Source organism: Neomonachus schauinslandi, chromosome 10 (assembly GCF_002201575.2).
Source record: "Neomonachus schauinslandi chromosome 10, ASM220157v2, whole genome shotgun sequence".
In the NCBI taxonomy this organism is placed as follows: Eukaryota; Metazoa; Chordata; class Mammalia; order Carnivora; family Phocidae; genus Neomonachus; species Neomonachus schauinslandi.
The window spans coordinates 53,156,253-53,179,609 of record NC_058412.1 but is presented as its reverse complement, the minus strand read 5'-3'; the positions used below and the strand labels follow the sequence as shown (position 1 = coordinate 53,179,609).

Sequence of the window (23,357 nt, the reverse complement as noted above, 5' to 3'; positions counted from 1 at the left end):
TGAAGTGCATATAGTTGCTTTTTGTTTTTGTTTCTTTATAGAGGGAGAGGGGGCAGGGGGCAGAACAAGAGGGAGAAAGAGAATCTTAAGCAGGCTCTATGCCCAACATGGAACCTAACACGGGGCTTGATCTCATGACTCCGAGATCGTAACCTGAGCTGAAATCAAGAGTCGGATGTTTGATCGACTGAGCCACTCAGGTGCCCTGAAGTATACATAGTTTGACAGATTTTAAAAACTTATTCAATTAGTAATATTTATTTAGGTTTAAGTTATGGGATCGAATATTAGATTAGTTATAGGAATGTCATTTTTGCTCTTGGTTCTGGAATCCCCTGTATGAACAATTTTAGGAAAAGAAAAAGATGATCATGGACCATATGCGTTGGTTCACTTTCTCTTTGGATTTGCTAAATACCTAATATTTCACCACTTAAAATTTAAATGTTAAGTACATTCAACTGAGTAAAAATACTGAAAGTGAATGTTTCTTTGACTTTGGGTTTGTGATGCCTTATTAAAGGAATGTAATTAGTTTCCTTTTTTAAAAAGTATTTTACTTTTTCTACCCTTAGAATATTATGCCTTTGTATTTAACATCTTGGCCTTCGAAAATTTAGGACTATTGTTATTTAATGTTGTTTAGAGATTCATCTGAATCTTTAAAATACTTATGAATAAGAGCATGGTCTTAGCGTATTAGAAGCAAACCTCATTTATAAAATATTCAAGGTTCAGGCAGAAGCTATGGATATTTCTGTCCTGACTCTTGTCCCTCCTGCTGCTCAACATTCCTGACTCTGATGATTGTGGTATGCTCAAGGAAAAGGAGGCTTCATTTAAAAGTCCAAGGAATAACAGGGAACAATTTCCAAGCCCAGCAGTGTGCACAAGCTCAGAATCTGGTGGTTTGTCCTGGCTCAAAAACTCTAGCCATGAGCCAGAGCCACTCTGAGAGATAAATTAGGGGTGGTTGATAGCTAACGAAAGGTTTCTAAACATTAAGTTTAAATTATAACTTGATTTTTAAAAATCAAACATTCACAGTTCTTTTCAGCAATATGGTGTTACATAAATATGGTATTCCATAGCATGTCCATTCTTACGAAGTCTTGTGTATAGTTTGTAAAATAACTCTGACCTATAAAATAATTGCCTACCAAATTTACATAGTCTCTGTTTTAAATTTCTATTTCTACTCTTTATCTCCAAATTTTATTTCACTCCTTTCTTTTAACAGATTTAAAGGAAATAGAAATGTTTTCAATTGCAGATACACATAGGAAGGATTTATGGCCAGATCCTCATGAAGTTAAATTGCCAGAACCGGATAGATTATATTCATTATAGCTTTCAACCTTGTCTTTTTTTTTTTTTTTTAATTTGGGCATGTAGGCAACAGTGCTTATTTTTTTTTGGCGGCTTTTGTTTTAACGCTCCCTTTTCTATATTAGTCTATATTAGAAAACTCCTAGGTGAGGAGGAGCAAAAGCAATCGAAACAAGCTATGTTGTTTGCTTGAGAGATTTGATCAAAGTCTCTCTTCCTGTAATATCTCATTTTTTAATCACACTAAGAATTTACTAGGGGAAAATAAGTATAAAAGAAGCTAGCCGTTTCCAAGGGATTAGTGAATTATGGATATGAAAGTTGGGGGACTCAGTTTCCAAACTGAGAATTATTTTTCATGTTTCTCTTTCCAATGTCTGATTGTCCCTCTTAAGCAAAGCAGAAATATCTTTTAACCAGCTAATTGATAACTTTGCTTTTTTCTTTGATTCCTACAAAAGTGGGAGGTGTATTTTAGCTCTTTTTCCTTTTTTATGTATAGATAATAATTATTGTACTTATAAGTGCCAGATTTATTAGACTTAAGTCTGAGTTGGAATGAAATTGTTTTGATACCCAAATTTTGGATCAGTTCGTGTTAAGTTGTATTTTTCTCATAATGTAGAATTACACCACTGTATTCTTTTTTTATTTGTTAGATACACGCAAATCCATGTTTTTATCAGTCTTCCGAGAAGAGCCAGCTCTTACCATTGAAGAGAAATCTATGGCGCTGGTTGAATCCTGGAGACAGTTTTTCTTTGCTAGTCGACAAATACATATTCTGTGTTTTCTCTACACACTCTGAAACAGAAATGGAATGTACTTTAAGGTAAGATTGCCTGTGCTCTCTCTCTGTCAAATAAAAAAAATCTTAAAAAAATTTTTTTTTAATAAATTTTGAAAAAATGGTAATTGTAACCTAATTCCTCAGCCATCCACAAATGCTTCAGTAAAAACCATTCTAGGATTAAACTGTGTTGGCAGTATAGGAGTTACATGGAGTGTGTGTGGTATATATGTTTGTTATGTTTCTCTAGGAAAAATTTGACATTAGAAACCTACACCTCAATAGTGATTGCTCGCATATGTGGTATCCTTTTACCATCATGTTCAGAATGTATTTTCTATCTAATAGTAACCAGGATAGGTAATTTGAAACCAACTACATTTTCTTAATCTTTTCTTTTAGCTTTTTAAATTGTATTAAGGTATTATTAACCCCTCTGGCTTAGACTACACTCACATAACTCCTCTTTCTTATAAAAATAACAGAAAATATAGAATTGGGAAAATGAGGTATTACAATAAACATCTAATATAAAGTTAATACTCTAGTTTTGTTGAGGCAGTCATTAGCAGATTATTTGCCACTCTTTCAGCTTTTAAATTATAGTCTACATAAACTGGACTTATAGAAGTAGATGGACAAAAGTATACAGAATGTGTTCTGTGATTACAGTAATATTAAATTAAAAATCAGTGACAGTAGGGGTGCCTGGCTGGCTCAGTTGGTAGAGCATGCGACTCTTGATCTTGGGATTGTGAGTTCGAGTCCCATGTTGGGCATAGAGATTACTTAAAAAAATCAGTAACGATAAAATAGAAAAGTCTCCAAAAATTTGAAATTAAATAGCACATTTCTAAATAACTCTTAGGTCAAAGAGAATCACAAGGGAAATTAGAAAACATTTTGAACAAAATAATACTGAAAACAACATAAAAATTTGTGAGATGAAGCCAAAGTAGTTCTTAGAGGGAAATTTATATTAAATGCTTGTATTAGAAGAAAGCTATAAAACCAATGATCTTTGTTTCTACTCTAAGGAGACAGGCAGACAGGAGCAAATTAATCCCAAAGCAGATAGAAAAAAGGAAATAAGAATAAGATTAGAAATCAGTGACATAGAAAATAGACAACAAAGAAAATCAACAAAGCCAAAAGTTGGTTCTTTGAAAAGATTAATTAAATGTAAACCAAAATGAAAAAATACAAATTATCAATATCAGGAATGGAAGAGAATATATTACTAGGAATTTTACAGACCTTAAAAGAATAATGAAGAAATATTATTTAAAGCTTTATGGCAGCAAACTTGACAGCCTAAATGAATGGATACATTCCTCTGAAAACATAATTTACCAAAACTAATATAGGAAGAAATAGAAAATTGGGTGAATTTTATATTAAAGAAATTGAGGTCACAATTTAAGAATTTTCCATAAGAAACTTCACTAGTGAGTTCCATTAACTTTCAAGAAAGAAATAATACCAATATTGTGTCTTTTTTCCCCCCAAATAGAAGAAACTTCCATAATCCTCATACCAAAAGCAGACAATAACATTACAAGAAAACTAGACCAGTATTCTCATAAAAAATACTTCTAAGTCAAATCCAGCAATTTGTAGAAAGGGTAATACACTATAACCAAGTGGAATTTGTCTGAGGAATGCAAGGTGGATCTATGAGATAAAAATCAATGCAATTTGCTATAGCAGATTGAAGAACTGTCATTTCAACAGATACATAAAAATAGTTTTGACAAAATTCAACACCTGTTTGTGATTAAAAAAAAACAAACCTCTGAGAAATCTAGAAAAAGAAGGAAACTTCCTTTCTATCTAAAACAAACTTAACAGTCAAGTTTTGGAAGTTCTCTCCCTAAGATTGGGAACAAAACAAAGATGCCATTTTGTACAACTTCTATTCAACATTTATCGGAGGTCCTAGCCAGTCCAGGAAGGCAAGACAAAGAAGTAAAATGCATCAGATTGGAAAAGAAGAAGTAAAACTGTCTTTATTTGCAGATGATAGGATTGTGGATTTAGAAAATTCTCAAGTATCTACCTAAGAAGCAAGGCACAAAACAGTATCTATTGTGTGATTACGTTTATATTACGTTCTATAATAAGCAAACAAATCTGTAGTGATAGAAATCCAGTCAGTGGTTATTTCCAGGGACACAGGAAAGCTTTTTGTGGTGATGGACATATTCTGTGTCTCAGTAAGGGTGTAGGTTACATGGATGTATGCAATTGTTAAAACTGACCAAATCGTGCGCTTCAGATCTGTGTATTTCAGTAAATATAAATCACATCTACAATTTATTAAGCTAGTAAATGAAAAGAAATTATGTGAGGAAATGGGTTTTGATTTCAGTTAAATGAAATTCAGTAACTGTCGCTTGCAACTTTACATATCTTCCTCTTCTTTTTTCTCTTATCACACATGTAGAAAGAATGCTGTTTTTTTTTTTTTTAAAGATTTTATTTATTTATTTGACAACGAGAGAGTGAGAGAGAGAGAGAGAGAGCGAGCAAGCACAAGCAGGGGGAACGGCAGGCAGGGGAGAAGCAGGCTCCCTGCTGAGCAAGGACCCCGATGCGGGGCTCGATCCCAGGACCCTGGGATCATGACCTGAGCCGAAGGCAGCCGCTTAACTGACTGAGCCACCCAGGCGCCCCGAAAGAATGCTGTTTTTAACCAGCTGTTGAAATGAGAAATATAAAGAACTAATTTTTCTGTTACAGTAAATTTTCACAGTGGAATTATATAGTTTTTTAAAAAATCAGGAAAATATTGCACATCTCTATAAAACAAAATAGTCATTGCCTCAAAATTTAGAGTATTATATGTCAACTTTATATTTTTAAAAATTTTATTTATATCCATTCAAATAAGCTTGTCCCCTTAACATGAAAGACCAGTGCTGTACCTTAAATAAATGAGATTGTGGGATGACTGAATTTTGAGTGTTTTTAGTATGGATAAAAGTAAGAATACAACCTACTTCAGCAGCACTGTACTTTTTTAGGCTATTATGAGTAATATATCTGGTGTATTGTTGCTGTGAAGCTATGTGTTGAAAGAGGTAGTAAATATTTTGCATATGTTTTGGTAAATTGTGTGCCTGGGTTAGGGTAACCAAATTAATTGTGTTATTTTATATTTAAAAAACCTGTGTGCTTTGTGGCAGTGGTTGGGTCCTTGATGCCATTATAAATTTTTTCTTCCAACCACTTGTGAATATAAGAAAGATCTGAACAACAAAACAGCAACAATAAAAACCGAGAAAACAAAAGCTTGCCATTTCTTCCACTTTTCATTTTACTGATGTCATAATGTTTTCATGTAGTAGTTAGATTCTGTATAAGAAGTCCCATTTATAACCAATTCCGTGGGACCGTATGGGTCTGTTCATATCAGCTCTCATCAGTTTGTTCATTTCTCACTCTTTTCTGTATATATTTCTGTGAAATCATTCTGTTAGAAATACCAAAACCCATACTTTTTCGAGAAGTCAAAGTAAGAGAAAACCAAATTAAAAAAAGATTAAACACTTAGTTTTATATTTTAGTTAATTAAATTATGGCATATTTCATTCAGAAGCACCAACATTAATTTTGCATTCTTTTACCTCCCCAATAGTGGATGCTCATCAAGTGTTGGGTTCTTAAATACATGAATGAAATATTGTATAACACTTTGTTTTTGATCTGAATTTTGTATCTGAATTTCACTGATGAAGAAGTACAACGTTGTCTCTCTAGGGAGATTATTTCCTTTAAGACACTGTTGAGAAAAGTACAGTAAATCTTATGTCATACAAAGTTTTTTTTCAAATTGTTAAAGTTCTTAATTTTTAAGTTTCATATAAAAAGCTAATTTTAATCACTTTAATTTTGAACAAAACAATAAAATGATGAAAATGCCATTATAGTATGATAATATGCATGTTTAGAATTGATTTATGATTTTTAAAACTTATTTCTAGATCCAGTTCATTTATGTTAGTTGCATATTTTATATTAAAGATAAGGATATTTATATTTAAATTTAATTTGGAGTATATTTTTAAGATTTAAGAATAACTTAATTGCTAAGTCTTTAAAAAGAAGAAAAGAGTTTTCTACACTACCTAGGGAAGGGTCACTATGGTGTTGTTCTGCATGAATGCCCTGTGGGATACCTAGCACCACTCACAGCCACCAGAACAAGCTTCCTGCTGGAGTGAGGGATTCCTCTCATAACTTAAAGGGAAATTTTCACAATGTCTGGAGCCCTTGATGTCCTGCAAATGAAGGAGGAGGATGTCCTCAAATTCCTTACAGCAGAAACCCACTTTGTTGGCAACAACCTTGACTTCCAAATGGAACAGTATATCTAAAAAGGAAAAGTGATGGCATCTACATCATAAATCTGAAGAGAACCTGGGAGAAGCTTCTACTGGCAGCTCGTGCCATTGTTGCCATTGAAAACCCGGTTGATGTCAGTGTCATATCATCCAGGAATACTGCCCAATGAACTGAAGTTTGCTGCTGTAACTGGAGTCACTCCTATTGCTGACTGCTTCACTCCTGAAACCTTCACTAACCAGATCCAGGCAGCTTCTGGTGATAACTGATCCAAGGGCTGATCCTCTCACAGAGGTGTCTCATGTTAACCTGCCTACCTACCACTGCTCTGTGTAAGACAGGCCCTCCTCTGCACTATGTGGACACTGCCATCCCTTGCAACAAGGGAGCTCAATAGTGGGTCTGATGTGGTAGATGCTAACGTGGGAAGTTCTGTGCATACGTGGTACCATTTCCTGTGAACACCCTTGGGAGGTCATGCCTGATTTCTACTTCTACAGAGATCCTCAAGAGATTGAAAAGGAAGAGCAGGCTGTTGCTGAAAAGGCTGTGACCAATGAGGGATTTCAGGGTGAACAGACTGCTCCAGCTTCTGAGTTCACTACTACTCAACACGAAGTTGCAGACTGGTCTGAAGGCGTGCAGGTGCCCCCTGTGTCTATTCAGCAGTTTCCTGCTGAAGACTGGAGCACTCAGCCTGCCAATGAAGATTGTCTGCAGCTCCCACTTCTCAGGCCACTGAATGGGTAGGAACAACCACCGAGTGGTCTTAAGGTGCTCTTCCACAAAGGCAAACAAAATGGAAATAAGGTTGATGGAAAATAAACAGTTTCTAAAAGTTGGAAAAAAAAAAAAAAGAGTTGGAGGATTCACACTTCCCAATTTCAAAACCTACTACAAAGCTACAGTAATGAAGATAGTATGGTACTAGCATAAAGAAAGACATATAGATCAGTGAAATAGAATTGAGGGTCCGGAAAAGCCCTTACATTATGGCCAACTGATTTTTGACAAGATTGCCAGGACAATTAAATGGGAGAAACAATAGTCTCTTCAACAAATGGTGTTGAGACAACTGGGTATCCACTTGCAAAAGAATGAAGTTAGACTCCTACCTCACACCATATAAAAATGGACTTAAAATGGATCAGAGACCTAAATATTAGAGCTAAAACTGTGAAATTCAGAAAAAACACAGGTATAGATCTTTGTGACTTTGGATTAGGCAGTGGTTTTTTGATATAACACCAAAAGCACAGAATGTGGTACAAATGGATTTATATGATTTGTAGCCTTTTTCTTTTTTGCATTTTTAAAATTTTATTATGTTAATCACCATACATTACATCATTAGTTTTTGATGTAGTGTTCCATGATTCATTATTTGTGTATAACGCCCGGTGCTCCATTCAATACGTGCCCTCTTTAATACCCATCACCAGGCTAACCCATCCCCCCACCCCCTCCCCTCTAGAACCCTCAGTTTGTTTCTCAGAGTCCATAGTCTCTCATGTTTCGTCTCTCCCTCCAATTTCCCCCCTTCATTTTTCTCTTCCTACTATCTTCTTTTTTTAAACATACAATGTATTATTTGTTTGAGAGGTACAAGTCTGTGATTCAACAGTCTTACACAATTCACAGCACTCACTGTAGCACATACCCTTCCCAATGTCTATCACCCAGCCACCCCATGCCTCCCACCCCCCACCACTCCAGCAACCCTCAGTTTGTTTCCTGAGATTAAGAATTCCTCATATCAGTGAGATCACATGATACATATCTTTCTCTGATTGACTTATTTCGCTCAGCATAACACCCTCCGGTTCCATCCACGTCGTTGCAAATGGCAAGATTTCATTCCTTTTGATGGTTGCATAATATTCCATTGTATATATACACCACATCTTCTTTATCCATTCATCTGTCGACGGACATCTTGGCTCTTTCCATAGTTTGGCTATTGTGGATATTGCTGCTATAAACATTGGAGTGCATGTACCCTTTCAGATCCCTACATTTGTATCTTTGGGGTAGATACCCAGGATTTGTAGCCTTTTGTGGTTGGCTTCTTTGAGATTCATCCATTTTGTTGTATATCAGTGGGTTATTCCTTTTTATTTCTGAGTAGTATTTCCATCTATATTTTCAAATGTTCAAAAAAGTACATTTGTTGGATTGTCTCTATGTATATGTAATGAATAGTAATCCATCAACTTTGGATGATCTTACTGCACTTTGCAGCAAGTGGGAGGTAGTTGGTTCTGCTAGTATGTTCCACATGTGACCATGGATGTTCCTGTGTCAGAACAGTTAGCTTCCGACTGGACTACAGGTTTGGGGAGATTTCACAAATAGCTATACTGGCTAGAACTCTGGTAGCAGCTACGTGTGAGCATGACATCAGGATTTTATTTTTTTCTTCAAAAGCCATACTAGCTTATTTGATATTCTTGCAGTTTGCATTTTCTCTTTGGGTGCTGGGTGGGGATCTTAACTTTTATGGGCTGTCTGGACAAATACTGAGTAAGGACACAGCTCTTAAGCCTTAAGAGAGATGGCTACTACCCATCTCATAAGTACCTAGTGGTTTCTAGGCCGATCACTTGGAAAGATAAATGTATTTTATGCTGATACAATGAGTAGAAGATGAAGAACATATTTTAGTCTATATATTTTATTCTAATATGCTATCATCTGCTTTTTTGTCTTGCTAAGGCCAAGAAAAGAAGCACAATTCATTAGTTAGATGTACTTGGGAGAATCACATTTATAATGACATGGTATGATAAAAGTGTTTTAAATGATTTTTTATTTTGTTTTGTAGAAATAGTCAGATGCTTGATGAAGATAATATACTGAATGAAACACCAAAATCTTTCTCAGTTCACTCGCCTGATGAGACAACTCATGCCCCACAACTGGAAAGAAGCACAGAAATAGCTAAGACCCAAACTACTTCTGCAAATAGTGAGGTCAGAAATTTAAGATCTCATCCATCTGTAACATATTCCTTATTTCAAGGAGAGAAAAGACAACTGAAATTGGCCATATCATGACAATATTACTGGCATTGCTGTTTTTAGGTTAAGCTGTACAGACTACCACCCTAGTCCACCATGTCAACTGATAGAGATAATGAATTTCTTTCCTTGAGAAATTTGAATAATTCAGTCCACACTTGCAGATAGGTTTTTTTTTAATGGTAGTTTCCTGCAAAGTAAGTAATTTTACAGTTTCATTAAGGCTGCATGATTATTTTTAGTAATTAATATATAGGTGCCTTTTTAGTGTTTCCTAGGGGAATGTAGAGACCTCAGTAAGCAACAGTCAAACCCTGCACAGAGGAGAAGAATCCTTCCAGCATGGATGTTAACAGAAAATCTCAGTGATCAAAAACTTTCAGCACCAGTCAGCAGCGGGGGTAGGTTTTGTTTCGAAAACATTAAGCAGAATTTGGAAGTTTTTCTGAAGAAATGGAGACAGACTAGTGGTTGTGTAAGTGTATCACTTAGCCTAACATTTTTTTTAGATGTGTGCATGAAGTCTAACCTAAAAATTAAGCTATTATGTTATGTCATTTATCATACACCATCCTGCTAATTACCTTTTGATTTATGTGCTGGACTTATATTAATGTAGATTTTTCAAACATACCTGTTGGTGTCATGTCAGTGATAACAGGTCAGCACAGTAAGAGCTTTCTAAATTAATTTAATTAAATAAAAAACTGCCAGGCACACACTATTATGTGCTGGAGGATTCAAGAGGACCTCTGTCCCAGCACAGCTCACTGTCAAGGCAGATAGCACAGTGATTTATGCCAGCTGTTGGGCATTCCCATTGATTCGAGATTGTGGAAACGTTTACTGCATTGTCTTAGTCTTTTATTTGCAACTTTGTAGCCATCTTGGGTTTAGTTTCTATTGACTGCTTGTTTTCTTTTATATGGGTCACATTTTCCTGTTCTCAAGTTTAGTAACTTTCAATGGGATATTGGATGTTATGAATGATACAGAGATTTTTTTTAATTTTATGTTCCTCTGAATAAATATTTTTGTTTTAATAGCGATTAATTTGGCCTAATGGGCAATCTTCTTCTAATAGGCAACTAATTCAGACCCTGACCTCTATTGCCCCTGTTGTGGTCAGCAGCCACAGCCTCTGCTTAGTTCTAGCAGCTCCTAGCTGCTGCTTGTCCTTGCACGTGTGGCTCAGCAGCCAGTGAAGGACTTGGGTCAGTTTTATATGTAAATTTTAGTTCATGGCCCTCTGAGGCTTCCTTCCTCTCAGTATTTTATCCCTAACTTTCTACTTGATCTACCAAGCCTCAAAGTCTGTCCTCTGACCAGTTAAACCAATAAGGCTGCTTTCTGCCACCTGTGGATTGGGAGATGCCCTGGGTCGGTTGGGGGTGGGGAGCCACAAATTCACAAACCTCACAGGTTATACTTAATTTTTTTGGTTCTGCCTTTTTCATCACTCTGCAGTGCCTTCAAACAGTTGTTTTTTTAATATTTTGCCAAAATTTATACTGGTTTTATTTGGGATGATTAATTCAGTCACACTACTCTGCCATTTTACCCCAAGCACAATTGAATATGTACTGTAGTTGAATGTTACTGCTCTCACTGCTTCTCATACTCAGTATAGTGGTCATAGAAGCAGTCTCAAGATTTTGATCCCATATGTTATATACAAAATATTCCTTATTTAATTCTAGTTTGGAATTTAGTAGGATCAGAGTGACCTCTTGGGAAAAGTAGGTTATTATATTATATATTGTGAAAGATGTAATCTGGAGAATTTTCATATATAAACCCAAGATTTCCTGGTAAGAGTTTTATTCCAGTACAGTGGTTTTCAAACCTCCACCACCCATCATTACATGTGTAACATTTTTATCAGTAACATTTCTCATTAAGCGATGTAATTTCTCAGTTTGCCGGAAGGAAATGGGGAGTGATGAATGGTCGTGGAGAGGGGGCGGGCACTTTCTCTCAGTAGACCAGTTTCTCTAATATAGGAAGAAGAACTTCAACTGACCAAAAATTGGACCAATGTCAACTGCCTCCCTGCAAGCAAGTCCTTTTCTTTCAGAGTTGTTCTGTGTGGTAGCTGCTTCTGTGCTACCACTATTAGATTGCTTATGATAGTCCAAAATACATTTTGCTTCAAATTAAAAATAACTATTAACTTTTACTAGCCAGATGTACCATGTAAAATATGAAGCACCTTTTGAGTACTTCACCTTAAAAATGCAAAGGATAACAATTTGCCATTGATTTGGACAAGAATATTATATAATACCTGATGTACTTAAAATGCTAAAGCTTAAAATAAGATAGAAAAGTCTTTGGATTCTGGCATGTCTTCTTTCTTATAAGCAAACTTTGGAGGTACTTGTAAGAGTGAACTTAGGTTACTTGATTCCTTTAGAGACTGAAAGAGTTAGAAATACACATAGGACAGTTCAGCGCTTGAATCCAGCTAATTAAAAATCAAAATAATTTGACTTTTTCTGCCGTGTACTTTATTATTATTGTTGTTGTTGTTTTATTTGTTTAAGTAATAAATCGTCCAGGTCAATAGACCAATGTTAGAGATTTTAAAAAACCAATTTCTAGGATGCATTTTGGACTCATTTAGAAGTAGGTTACTTTCTTACGTCTTTTGCAGCTTTAGTACTATACTTTGTTCATTGATATCTATTTAGATTATCTGATTAACTTGATATTTTAGAACCCTTTGTATCATTAGGTACAGAACAGATAACGTGAACTGATGTTAAATGACTTATCTAGGATCGTGTACTAAAGGCCAGAGCCGTAACTGAGACCTAGATCTGTCTGACTTCAGAGCCCATGCCCTGAGCTGTGACACTATACAGCCACCTAAATTTACCCTTTCTCTGTTGTGGTGTTTTTATTCTTTTCTGTTTTAATATGCCCTTGCATTCTCTCCTAGGTCTTTTCTCGTTTAACTCTTGGTTTCATCCTTAAATGTATCTGAATATTTGCTGTGATCAGGCTGTCCCTTTTGTTTTTCAGCCAATATAGTTCTAGTTTATTTTCTGGGTCCCCAGATACTAGCCATTGGATGTTATCATGAGTTTCTCAGGCCTGGGCTAAAATTTTCTCCATGTCCCTTAGTGATTCGCAAGTGAATATATTTGGGCATGGGCTTTCTGATCTTCTCTTCTCTTCTCTTGGCTTCCAGTCATCTCTGTTCCCTTAGCCTTCTAGGCTCTAGGACAAGTTATAATTCCTGGGCTATGACACTCATGTTAGATTGCAGAAGGAGCTTTTAATTTTTTTTTTTTTTAAGACTTTATTTATTTATTTGACAGAGAGAGACACAGCGAGAGAGGGAACACAAGCAGGGCGAGTGGGAGAGGGAGAAGCAGGCTTCCCGCCAAGCAGGGAGCCCGATGCGGGGCTCGATCCCAGGACCCTGGGATCATGACCTGAGCCGAAGGCAGACGCTTAACGACTGAGCCACCCAGGCGCCCCGGAGCTTTTAAATTTTTAAATCATGCTACTCTGTAGTACGCTTCTTCTCCCATCTTCTAACCCTCCAACATGGAGTCGTGAAAAGTGGCACATGCTGAAAAAGGTTGAAGTAGTCCCCAAATCATCGTTTGTATTTAATTTTGTACTGAATATTTTCCACATGACCACTCAATGCAGACGATAAATACTGAACTGACATTCTGTTAATTTGACTGTAGCTTAAATTTTACTTAAAGTGCTGGTTATTCTGTTTACTTTATTTCCAGCAGCCCTGCTAAATTATCTAATTAATTCTCATAGTTTTTAAGTCTCTCAGATTATCTAGCTGTACAGTCATATCTACAAAATTATAATAATTTTGGCTCTTCTGCTCTATCTACTGCCTTTAAAAAATTTTATTTCATGAACTAGACTGTATAAATTTTAAATAAAAATGGATAAAATTGGTAGCTCTATCTTCTTCCCGATTTTAATAGGGATTCTATTAGTATTCCAGCATTAAAATGATTGGTACTCAGTTCTGATTCTCTTACCATGTTTTGGATGTTTTCTTTTTTCATTTTCTTATTTTTCCTTCAGGAATAACTATTGAATTCTTTGGCAAATTTTTTGGTGTAGATATAGTCCTGCAAAGGGGTGGATGGGGGTTGGAAGCAGGGGAGGGCATAGGCAAGCAGTGGGGTGGGGCGCTGGGCTAAAAAAGATAAAAGGAAAAAAAGAAATAGTCCTGCATTTTCACCTGTCAGTGTAATTAGTGATGTTGGTAGATTTCCTAATGTACACCACACTTGGGTTACTGGAATAAGTCAATTTGTCATGATGGCTTATTATTTTTAAGCTCTGTTAGATCAAAGTTGCTGATATTTAGTTTAAAACATTTGTGTCTGTATTCATAAGTGCATAGTGTTTTCCTCCATGGGTGCCATCTATGTCAGATTTTAGCATTGAGCTATGTGGGTGTTGTATACAATGAACTAGGAGATTTTTCCATATATGCTCAAGGACAGTTTGAATAATAGGAATACCTGTTCCTTTAGAGAATCTTTTTATATCACAATCTGGGCCTGGTTCCTACTTTTAGTAGCTGATAGTTCTAGCATGAGAATAGGTAAGTTAGACCAGTAAAAAATGAATGAACACCCAGAAACAGATCAAATTAACACATAGTTAATATATTAAAAATTATCAGTTCAAATTGATAGGGAAAGGAATTTTATTATTTTTATATTATGTTATATTTATTATTATTATAAATGATGTTGGGAAATTAGCTTTCCATTTGAAAGAAAACAATATTAGAGCGCTACCTCGTACCATATTCTTAAATTTTTATTGAATTAATAATCTTAATGTAGAAATTAAAACTATTAAGGCATTTGAAGAAAATATGAGAATGATATTTTTATTACAGAAGGAGGCTTTCTTAAGATGATAGGGAGCCTGGAACCATCAGGGGAAAATTGACAGGTGCATTTAGGTTAAAAATGAAAAGAAAAATAATCTGTGTGCAGAAGACACTATAAACAAACCAGAGGCAAGTAGCAGACTGGCAAACCTACTGGGAGATAATATCTGTCACAATTACAAAACATAGAAGGTTAACAATTGTTTACTTAGTAACAAAAAGGAAGGTAAAACTCAGAAATTTTGGACATAGTATATGACATACTACAGAAGAATAAATACAAATAGGCAAGGAATATATGACTACTTCGCCAGTCTTTCTTACATATTTAAATATACAACGCTCTTTGATCTACAAATTCTAATTCTACGTGTTTATCCCACAAGAATAATAGCATTTATAGTTTTAATCCGTGTGTGTTTACACATATGTATTTGTAGGTATATTTGGTTAACCTTAGCAAGTTGTGAAGGATACACTTCAAATTGTTAATATAACTGTTAGGGTAGTTCTTTTGGAGGATAAAGTTGGATGGATGTGATCGTAATGACATGTGTATAGTGTAGCTATCTGTCATTCATGCACTGTTAATGTAATGGCTCATATAAGTAAATGCAACTAGTGATATTAAAAATAAAGTGATTTGTTTTAACAGATTTTCTTTTATATTACAGTCATTTAACTGTACCTATTCTGGATATAGAAAAATATTTGGTATGCCAGATTTGAAGATTGTTATGAACTAATTAAGCTATTTTATTTACTCTTTTAAAGAGCATTTTTACAACAATATCAAAATGGCTTCTTCCTATGCAAAAAGAAATTAGCTCTGGTCCTTAGAAGGAATATTTGTAGTACAGAACTTGGAATTTTGGAGAATATTTTAAATATATATTTTTAATTTTGTGATTTATTTTATTTTATCTTATTATGTTATGTTAGTCACCATACAATACATCATTAGTTTTGGATGTGGTGATCCACGATCCTTTGTTTTCGTATAACATCCAGTGCTCCATGCAGTACGTGCCCTCCTTAATACCCATCACCGGGCTAACCAATCCCCCCTTCCCTCTAAAACCCTGTTTGTTTCTCAGACTCCATAGTCTCTCATGGTTCATCTCTCCCTCCAATTCCCCCCCCCCCCCATTTTTCCCTTCCTTCTCCTAGTGTCCTCCATGCTATTCCTTATGTTCCACAAATAAGTGAAACCATATGATAATTGACTTTCTCTGCCTGACTTATTTCCTTATGTTCCACAAATAAGTGAAACCATATGATAATTGACTTTCTCTGCTTGACTTATTTCACTTAGCATAATCTCCTCCAGTCCCATCCATGTTGATGTAAAAGTTGGGTATTCATCCTTTCTGATGGCTGAGTAATATTCCATTGTATATATGGACCACATCTTCTTTATCCATTCATCTGTTGAAGGGCATCTCAGCTCTTTCCATAGTTTGGCTATTGCGGACATTGCTGCTGTGAACATTGGGGTGCATATGGCCCTTCTTTTCACTACATCTGTGTCTTTGGGGTAAATACCCAGTAGTGCAATTGCTGGGTCATGGGGTAGCTCTATTTTTAAATTTTTGAGGAACCTCCACACTGTTTTCCAAAGTGGCTGTACCAACTTGCATTCCCACCAACAGTGTAAGAGGGTTCCCCTTTCTCCACAACCTCTCCAACATTTGTTGTTTCTTTCCCTGTCCATTTTTGCCATTCTAACTGGTGTAAGGTGGTATCTCAGTATGGTTTTGATTTGGATTTCCCTGATGCCTAATGATGATGAATATTTTTTCATGTGTCTGTTAGCCATTTGTATGTCTTCTTCAGAGAAGTGTCTTTTCATATCTTCTGCCACTTTTTGACTTGATTATTTGTTTTTTGGGTGTTGAGTTTGAGAAGTTCTTTATAGATCTTGGATACCAGCCCTTTATCTGTAGTGTCATTTGCAAATATCTTCTCCCATTCTGTGGGTTGCCTCTTTGTTTTGTTGACTGTTTCCTTTGCTGTGCAGAAGCTTTTTATCTTGATGAAGTCCCAAAAGTTCATTTTTGCTTTTGTTTCATTAGCTTTTGGAGATGTATCTTGAAAGAAGTTGCTGTGGCCGATGTCAAAGAGGTTACTGCCTATGTTCTCCTCTAGGATTTGGATGGATTCCTGTCTCACATTGAGGTCTTTCATCCACTTTGAGTTTATCTTTGTGAATGGTGTTAGAGAATGGTCGAGTTTCATTCTTCTGCATGTGGCTGTCCAATTTTCCCAGCACCATTTATTGAAGAGACTGTCTTTTTTCCATTGCATGTTGTTTCCTGCTTTCTCAAAGATTATTTGACCAAAGAGTTGAGGGTCCATATCTGGGTTCTCTATTCTGTTCCATTGGTCTGTATGTCTGTTTTTGTGCCAGTACCATGCTGTCTTGGTGATCACTGCTTTGTAATATAGCTTGAAATCGGGCAACGTGATGCCCCCAGCTTTGTTTTTTCTTTTTCAACATTTCCTTGGCGATTCGGGGTCTTTTCTGATTCCATACAAATTTTTTTTTTTTTAAAGATTTTTTTTTATTTATTTATTTTAGAGACAGAGCACAAGAGGGGGGAGAGGGAGAGGGAGAAGCAGACTCCCTGCTGAGCAGGGAGCCCGATGCGGGACTCGATCCTGGAACTCCAGGATCATGACCTGAGCCGAAGGCAGTTGCTTAACCAACTGAGCCACCCAGGCGCCCTGATTCCATACAAATTTTAGGATTGTTTGTTCCAGCACTTTGAAAAATGTCTTTGGAATTTTGATCGGGATGGCATTGAAGGTATAGGTTGCTCTGGGTAGCATAGACATTTTAACAATGTTTATTCTTCCGATCCATGAGCATGGAATATTTTTCCATCTTTTTGTGTCTTCTTCAATTTCTTTCATGAGTGTTTTGTAGTTCCTAGGGTATAGATCCTTTACCTCTTTGGTTAGGTTTATTCCGAGGTATCTTATGGTTTTTGGTGCTTGTAAATGGAATCGTTTCTCTAATTTCTCTTTCTACAGTTGCATTGTTAGTGTATAAGAAAGCAACTGATTTTTGTGCATTGATTTTGTATCCTGCCACATTACTGAATTGCTGTATGAGTTCTAGTAATTTGGGGGTGGAGTCTTTTGGGTTTTCCACATAAAGTATCACGTTGTCTGCGAAAAGAGAGAGTTTGACTTCTTCTGTGCCAATTTGAATACCTTTTATTTCTTTTTGTTGTCTGATTGCTGTTGCTAGGACTTCTAGTACTATGTTGAACAATAGTGGCGAGAGTGGGCATCCTTGACGTGTTCCTGATCTTAAGGGAAAGGCTCTCAGCTTTTCCCCATTGAGGATGATATTCGCTGTGGGTTTTTCATAGATGGATTTTATGAACTTGAGGAATGTTCCCTCTATTCCTATACTCTGGAGAGTTTTAATCAGGAAAGGATGTTGTATTTTGTCAAATGCTTTTTCTGCATCAATTGAGAGGACCATGTGGTTCTTCTCCCTCCTCTTATTAATGTGTTCTATCACATTGATTGATTTGTGAATGTTGAACCACCCTTGCACCCCGGGGATAAATCCCACTTGGTTATGGTGGATGATGCTTTTAATGTATTGTTGGATCCTATTAGCTAGGATTTTGTTGAGGATTTTGGAATCCATATTCATCAGGGATATCGGTCTGAAATTCTCCTTTTTGATGGGGTCTTTGCCTGGTTTGGGGATTAAGGTAATGCTGGCCTCATAGAATGAGTTTGGAAGTTTTCCTTCTGTTTGTATTTTTTGAAACAGCTTCAGTAGAATAGGTATTATTTCTTCCTTGAATGTTTGGTAGAATTCCCCAGGAATCCATCAGGCCCTGGACTCTTGTTTTTTGGGAGGTTTTGGATCACTGCTTCAATCTCGTTACTGGTTATTGGCCTATTCAGGTTGTCAATTTCTTCCTGTTTCAGTCTTGGCAGCTTATAGGTTTCCAGGAAGGCCTCCATTTCATCCAGATTGCTCAGTTTATTGGCATAGAGTTGTTGATAATAATTTCTAATAATTGTTTCTATTTCCTTGGTGTTAGTCATGATCTCTCCCCTTTCATTCATAATTTTATTAATTTGGGTCCTTTCTCTTTTCTTTTGGATAAGTGTGGCCAGTGGTTTATCGATCTTATTAATTCTTTCAAAGAATCAACTTCTAGTTTCATTGATCTGATCTACTGTGTTTCTGGTTTCTAATTCATTGATCTCTGCTTTAATTTTAATTATTTCTCTTCTAATGCGTGGCTTAGGCATCGTTTGTTGCTTTTTCTCTAGTTCTTTAAGGTGTAGAGTTAGTTGATGAATTCGGGATTTTTCCATTTTTTTGAGTGAGGCTTGGATGACTATGTATTTCCCCCTTAGGACCGTCTTTGCAGTATCCCATAGGTTTTGGACTGATGTGTTTTTGTTCTCATTGATTTCCATGAATTGTTTAAGTTCTTCTTTGATTTCCTGGTTGACCCAAACATTCTTGAGCAGAGTGGTCTTTAGCTTCCAAGTGTTTGAATTTCTGCCAAATTTTTTCTTGTGATTGAGTTCCAGTTTTAAAGCATTGTGGTCTGAGAATATGCAGGGAATAATCTCAATCTTTTGGTATCGGTTGAGACCTGATTTGTGACCCAGTATGTGGTCTATTCTGGAGAAAGTTCCATGTGCGCTCGAGAAGAATAAGTATTCTGTTGTTTTAGGGTGGAATGTTCTGTAAATATCTATGAGGTCCATCTGGTCCATTGTATCATTCAAAGCTCTTGTTTCCTTGTTGATTTTCTGCTTAGATGATCTGTCCATTGCTGAGAGTGGAGTATTGAGGTCTCCTACAATTAACGTATTGTTATCAATATGACTCTTTATTTTGGTTAACAGTTGGCTTATGTAGATGGCTGCTCCCATGTTGGGGGCATAGATATTTACAATTGTTAGATCTTCTTGTTGGATAGACCCTTTGAGAATGATATAGTGTCCTTCTGTGTCTCTAATTACAGACTTTAGTTTAAAATCTAATTTGTCTGATATAAGAATTGCTACCCCAGCTTTCTTTTGAGGTCCGCTGGCATGGAAGATGGATCTCCATCTCTTCACTTTCAGTCTGGATGTATCTTTAGGTTCAAAATGAGTCTCTTGTAGGCAGCATATGGATGGGTCCTGTCTTTTTATCCAGTCTGCAACCCTGTGCCGTTTTATGGGAGCATTTAGGCCATTCACTCTCAATAGAGTGATTTAGGCCATTTAGGCATTTAGGCCATTCACACTCTCTAGGCCATTCACTTTCAATAATCACTCTGATTATTGAAAGTGATTATTGAAAGATATGAATTAATTGTCATCATGTTGCCTGTGAAGATGTTGTTTTTATAGATTGTCCCTATAAATTTCTGTTGTATATCACTCTTGGGGTCTTTGTCCTTTTATAGAACCCCCCCCCCTTAATATTTCTTGCAGGGCTGGCTTAGTGGTCACATATTCTTTCAGTTTCTGCCGGTCATGGAAGCTCTGCATCTCTCCATCCATTCTAAATGAAAGCCTTGCCGGATAAAGTATTCTTGGCTGCACGTTCTTCTCATTTAGTACCCTGAATATGTCTTGCCAGGCCTTTCTGGCTTGCCAGGTCTCTGTGGAGAGGTCTGACGTTATTCTGATGTTCCTCCCTCTGTACGTAAGGAATCTCTTCCCCCTAACTGCCCTTAAGATGGTTTCCTTGGTTCTAAGATTTGCAAGTTTTACTATTACATGCCGGGGCGTTGGCCTGTTTTCCTTGATCTTGGGAGGGGTCCTCCCTGCCTCTAGGACGTGAGTGTTTGTTTCATTCCCCAGATTAGGGAAGTTCTCAGCAACGATTTGCTCAAATACATCTTCTAGTCCTCTCTCTCTCTCCACTCCCTCCGGGATTCCAATTATTCTGACATTGGAATGCTTCATGGTGTCACTTATTTCTCTGATTCTATTTTCATGGATTCTGAGTTGTTTTTCCCTGGCCTCCTCTTTTCCGTTTTTATCTATTATATTGTCTTCCAGGTCACTTATTCTCTCTTCTGCCTCAGTTACCCTAGCTGTTAGATTATCTAGATTGGATTGGATCTCATTGAAAGCATTTTTAAGTTCTGCCAATTCACCTTTTATTTCTGCCCTTAGAGACTCTATGTTGCCATTAATTGATTTCTCCATTCTAGCCATTGTCTTCACAATTGCTAGCCTGAATTCCATCTCTGACATCTTGGTTATATCTGCATCCATTTGTAAATCTGCAGCATAAGTCATAATCTCTGAGTCTTTTCTATTTTGGGGGCTCCTCCTCCTAGTCATTCTGTTGATGGGTGTTTGAGGGAATGTATAGAGTCCAAATTATTGATCAGAACCAAGCAAGATGCACCTGTTTTCTTCGGACCTTAGGGTTGCTGGCCTCTTGTTTTCCCAGCCTGTCTTCTGCGGGAGGGGCCTGCCGCGCTGTTACTCTGTTTGGGCGGAGTTGCCCTGCCCCCCTGTGGCGGGGGATGGGCTCAGCGGGAATCAGTTTTTGGGGCTTTTGTTCTCTGGCGGCTTTCTCTGGCGGCTTTCCCTGGCGGCTTTCCACGTCTCTTCCACGAGTCAGAGCAGAGGAGACCGTTTCCAACCCTCTGACTCAGAGCAGAGAGCCCGCAGTCTGTTCTTCAGTGAGCTCTCCAGGCCATACCATCTCCGTTTCTGTCCGTGCTGCTATAAACTGCAGCGTCCTGGGTCGTCTGCCCTTCTGCAGCGCTCCCAGTCCTGCCTCCAGGTCGGGGCACATCTCTGCCCTTTTTGCTTCTAAAACCGCCAGCCGCTCGTGTGCGACCCAGCTGCTCCGGGTTTCTGTCCCGGGGGTGCCCTAATGTCCTTTCCCTGCTGCTAGCGGTCTGCGAGTCTGTGCCCGTCCCCAGCGCGCGAGGGTGTCGCTCACCGGCGGTGTAGGATCCCCACAGCCAGGCACCCTCCTGCTGCCATTTATCCTCTGATATCTGCCCACGGAATCACGGCTCCCCTCTTCTACTTCAAAACCAACTGCCTGCAAAATCTGCTTGTAGAGATCCAGATCTTCTTACATCTCAGGCTGGTTTCGTGGGTGCTCAGAGTGGTCTGGTGGATATCCAGCTCAATTCCGGGGACCAGTTGAAATAGGGTCCCCTACTCCTCCGCCATCTTTTTTCCAAAACCCTAATTTTAAGATTTTTAAAAAAGATTTTATTTATTTTAGAGAGTGAGGGAGCGTGCTCGGGGTAGGGGGAGGGGCAGAGGGAGAGAATCTCAAGCAGAATCTGTGCTGAGCGCAGAGCCCTAGTTGGGGCTCAATCTCACGACTCCGAGATCATGACCTGAGCCAAAACCAAGAAAGAGTCTGATGCTTAACTGATTAAGCCACTCAGGCACTCCTAATTTTATGATTTTATGTACATGTGTGACACTTGGAATATGGTAAACTGCCATTTGGGCAGATGTTGTGTCTTAATTTACATTTTTAGTTCTTAGTATAGTAAGCAGTACTGTTAGTTGATTATTTCTCTTCATTTGACTAACTCATGTCTATTGTAGCATTTGGACATTTGCTACATGAAGCTGTATAGTCCTGACAGTTTCTAAAATGATATGAAATCTTCCTAATTTAGATTCAAAGCAAATATTTGAGTAATTTAGGTAAAGTTTAGTTATTGAATAGTTTATTCCTAAGTTTCTTATGTAAATACATTATGTTTATGTTGGTTCAGTTGACTTCACTGTTAAATAATGTGGATGGTATTTCTTTCCTAACTTTAATGAAGGACTGTTATTTCAGGCCACTTGAATATCCTTTAGTACAAATCTGAGCAACCCTAGCCCTTGAGCCAAATCCAACATGCTGCCTGTTTTTGTCAATAAAGTTTTACTGGAACGCAGCTATGCTCATCCCTGTATGTATTGTCTGTGGCTGCTTTTGCACCAGAAAGGCAGAGTTGGGTAGTTATGACAGAACACTATATGACCAATAGAACTTAAAATATTTACGCTCTGGCTTTTTGTAGAAAAATTTGCCAAACCTTGCTTTAGAACATTAGTGACTATGGATTGCCTTACATACCTATATTCAGGCTCTCAAGGGAATCTTTGGACCAATTCTGTTTATGTTCACAATTCATTTAGTCAAACATTTATTGAGCACCAGTTTTATGCTAGACACATTTCCAGGTGCTAGGGATACCAGGAGGGAACAGTGAACAAGACACATAAAGTTTCTGTCCTCGTGAAGTTGTTATTTGAATGTAGGGGAGACAGATAATTAAACATGAAGATTGTCCTCTTAAAAAGAGTAGATTTTTTTTCTGATTAGAGGGATCATGGATTTATTAACAAAATATGATACTGACTTAGGTTTGCCACATATATTGAACCTAGGGTAAATATTATATGGGGTACAGTGTCCATTGTTATTGAGACTTGTTTTCGAAATTGGTGAAGTTTGTGGAGGTCACTCTTGCTTTTGGGTTGTTTTGGGTTCTTAATCTGTTATTAAGTTGAATTCCTCACTGCGGATGTTAGGGGCTCAATAATTGTATGACATATAATTGTATGTCAAATTCATTGGATAGCTATATGTTAAATTTTCTGTTAGAGAAATTCAGTGCTAAAATAAAAAACATATATATTTAACACATATCACATACTCTGCTATATAGTTTATATATCACACCTCGTTTACTCCTAGTAACTCTATGAGTTATTATTATAATTCCTTTCTTTGGGATGATAAAACCAGAGTTCAGAGAGGCACGGTGAAGCAGTTCAAGGATGGCACCTGTTCATATTAGCATCTTGGCCTGGCTCTCTCCGGGGCTGGAGCTCCAGGCCAAAGTGCTGCTTAATACTTTCTGAGATTTGCAAATAAGTGTTTTCAAGTTGGCATTATCTAAATGGAACTTTACTTTTAATTGCCCTTTTATCCTTTTTCTTCTTTCTTTTG

The 23,357-nt window shown here is 37.1% G+C and overlaps 1 protein-coding gene across 2 annotated transcripts in view; it reads left to right on the top strand.

The window, feature by feature from the left end:
• Window positions 1-23,357, top strand: part of APLF (aprataxin and PNKP like factor) — an 89,255-nt gene that overhangs the window by 22,624 nt on the left and 43,274 nt on the right. Inside the window, exons 3-5 of one of the 2 annotated variants that reach the window (XM_021699153.1) lie at window positions 1,989-2,161; window positions 9,291-9,438; window positions 9,755-9,887. In XM_021699153.1, coding sequence (XP_021554828.1) covers window positions 1,989-2,161; window positions 9,291-9,438; window positions 9,755-9,887 — 454 coding nt within the window. Of the gene's footprint in view, window positions 1-1,988; window positions 2,162-9,290; window positions 9,439-9,754; window positions 9,897-23,357 lie in introns of both variants that reach the window. The other variant, XM_044918711.1, reaches the window with a different exon arrangement.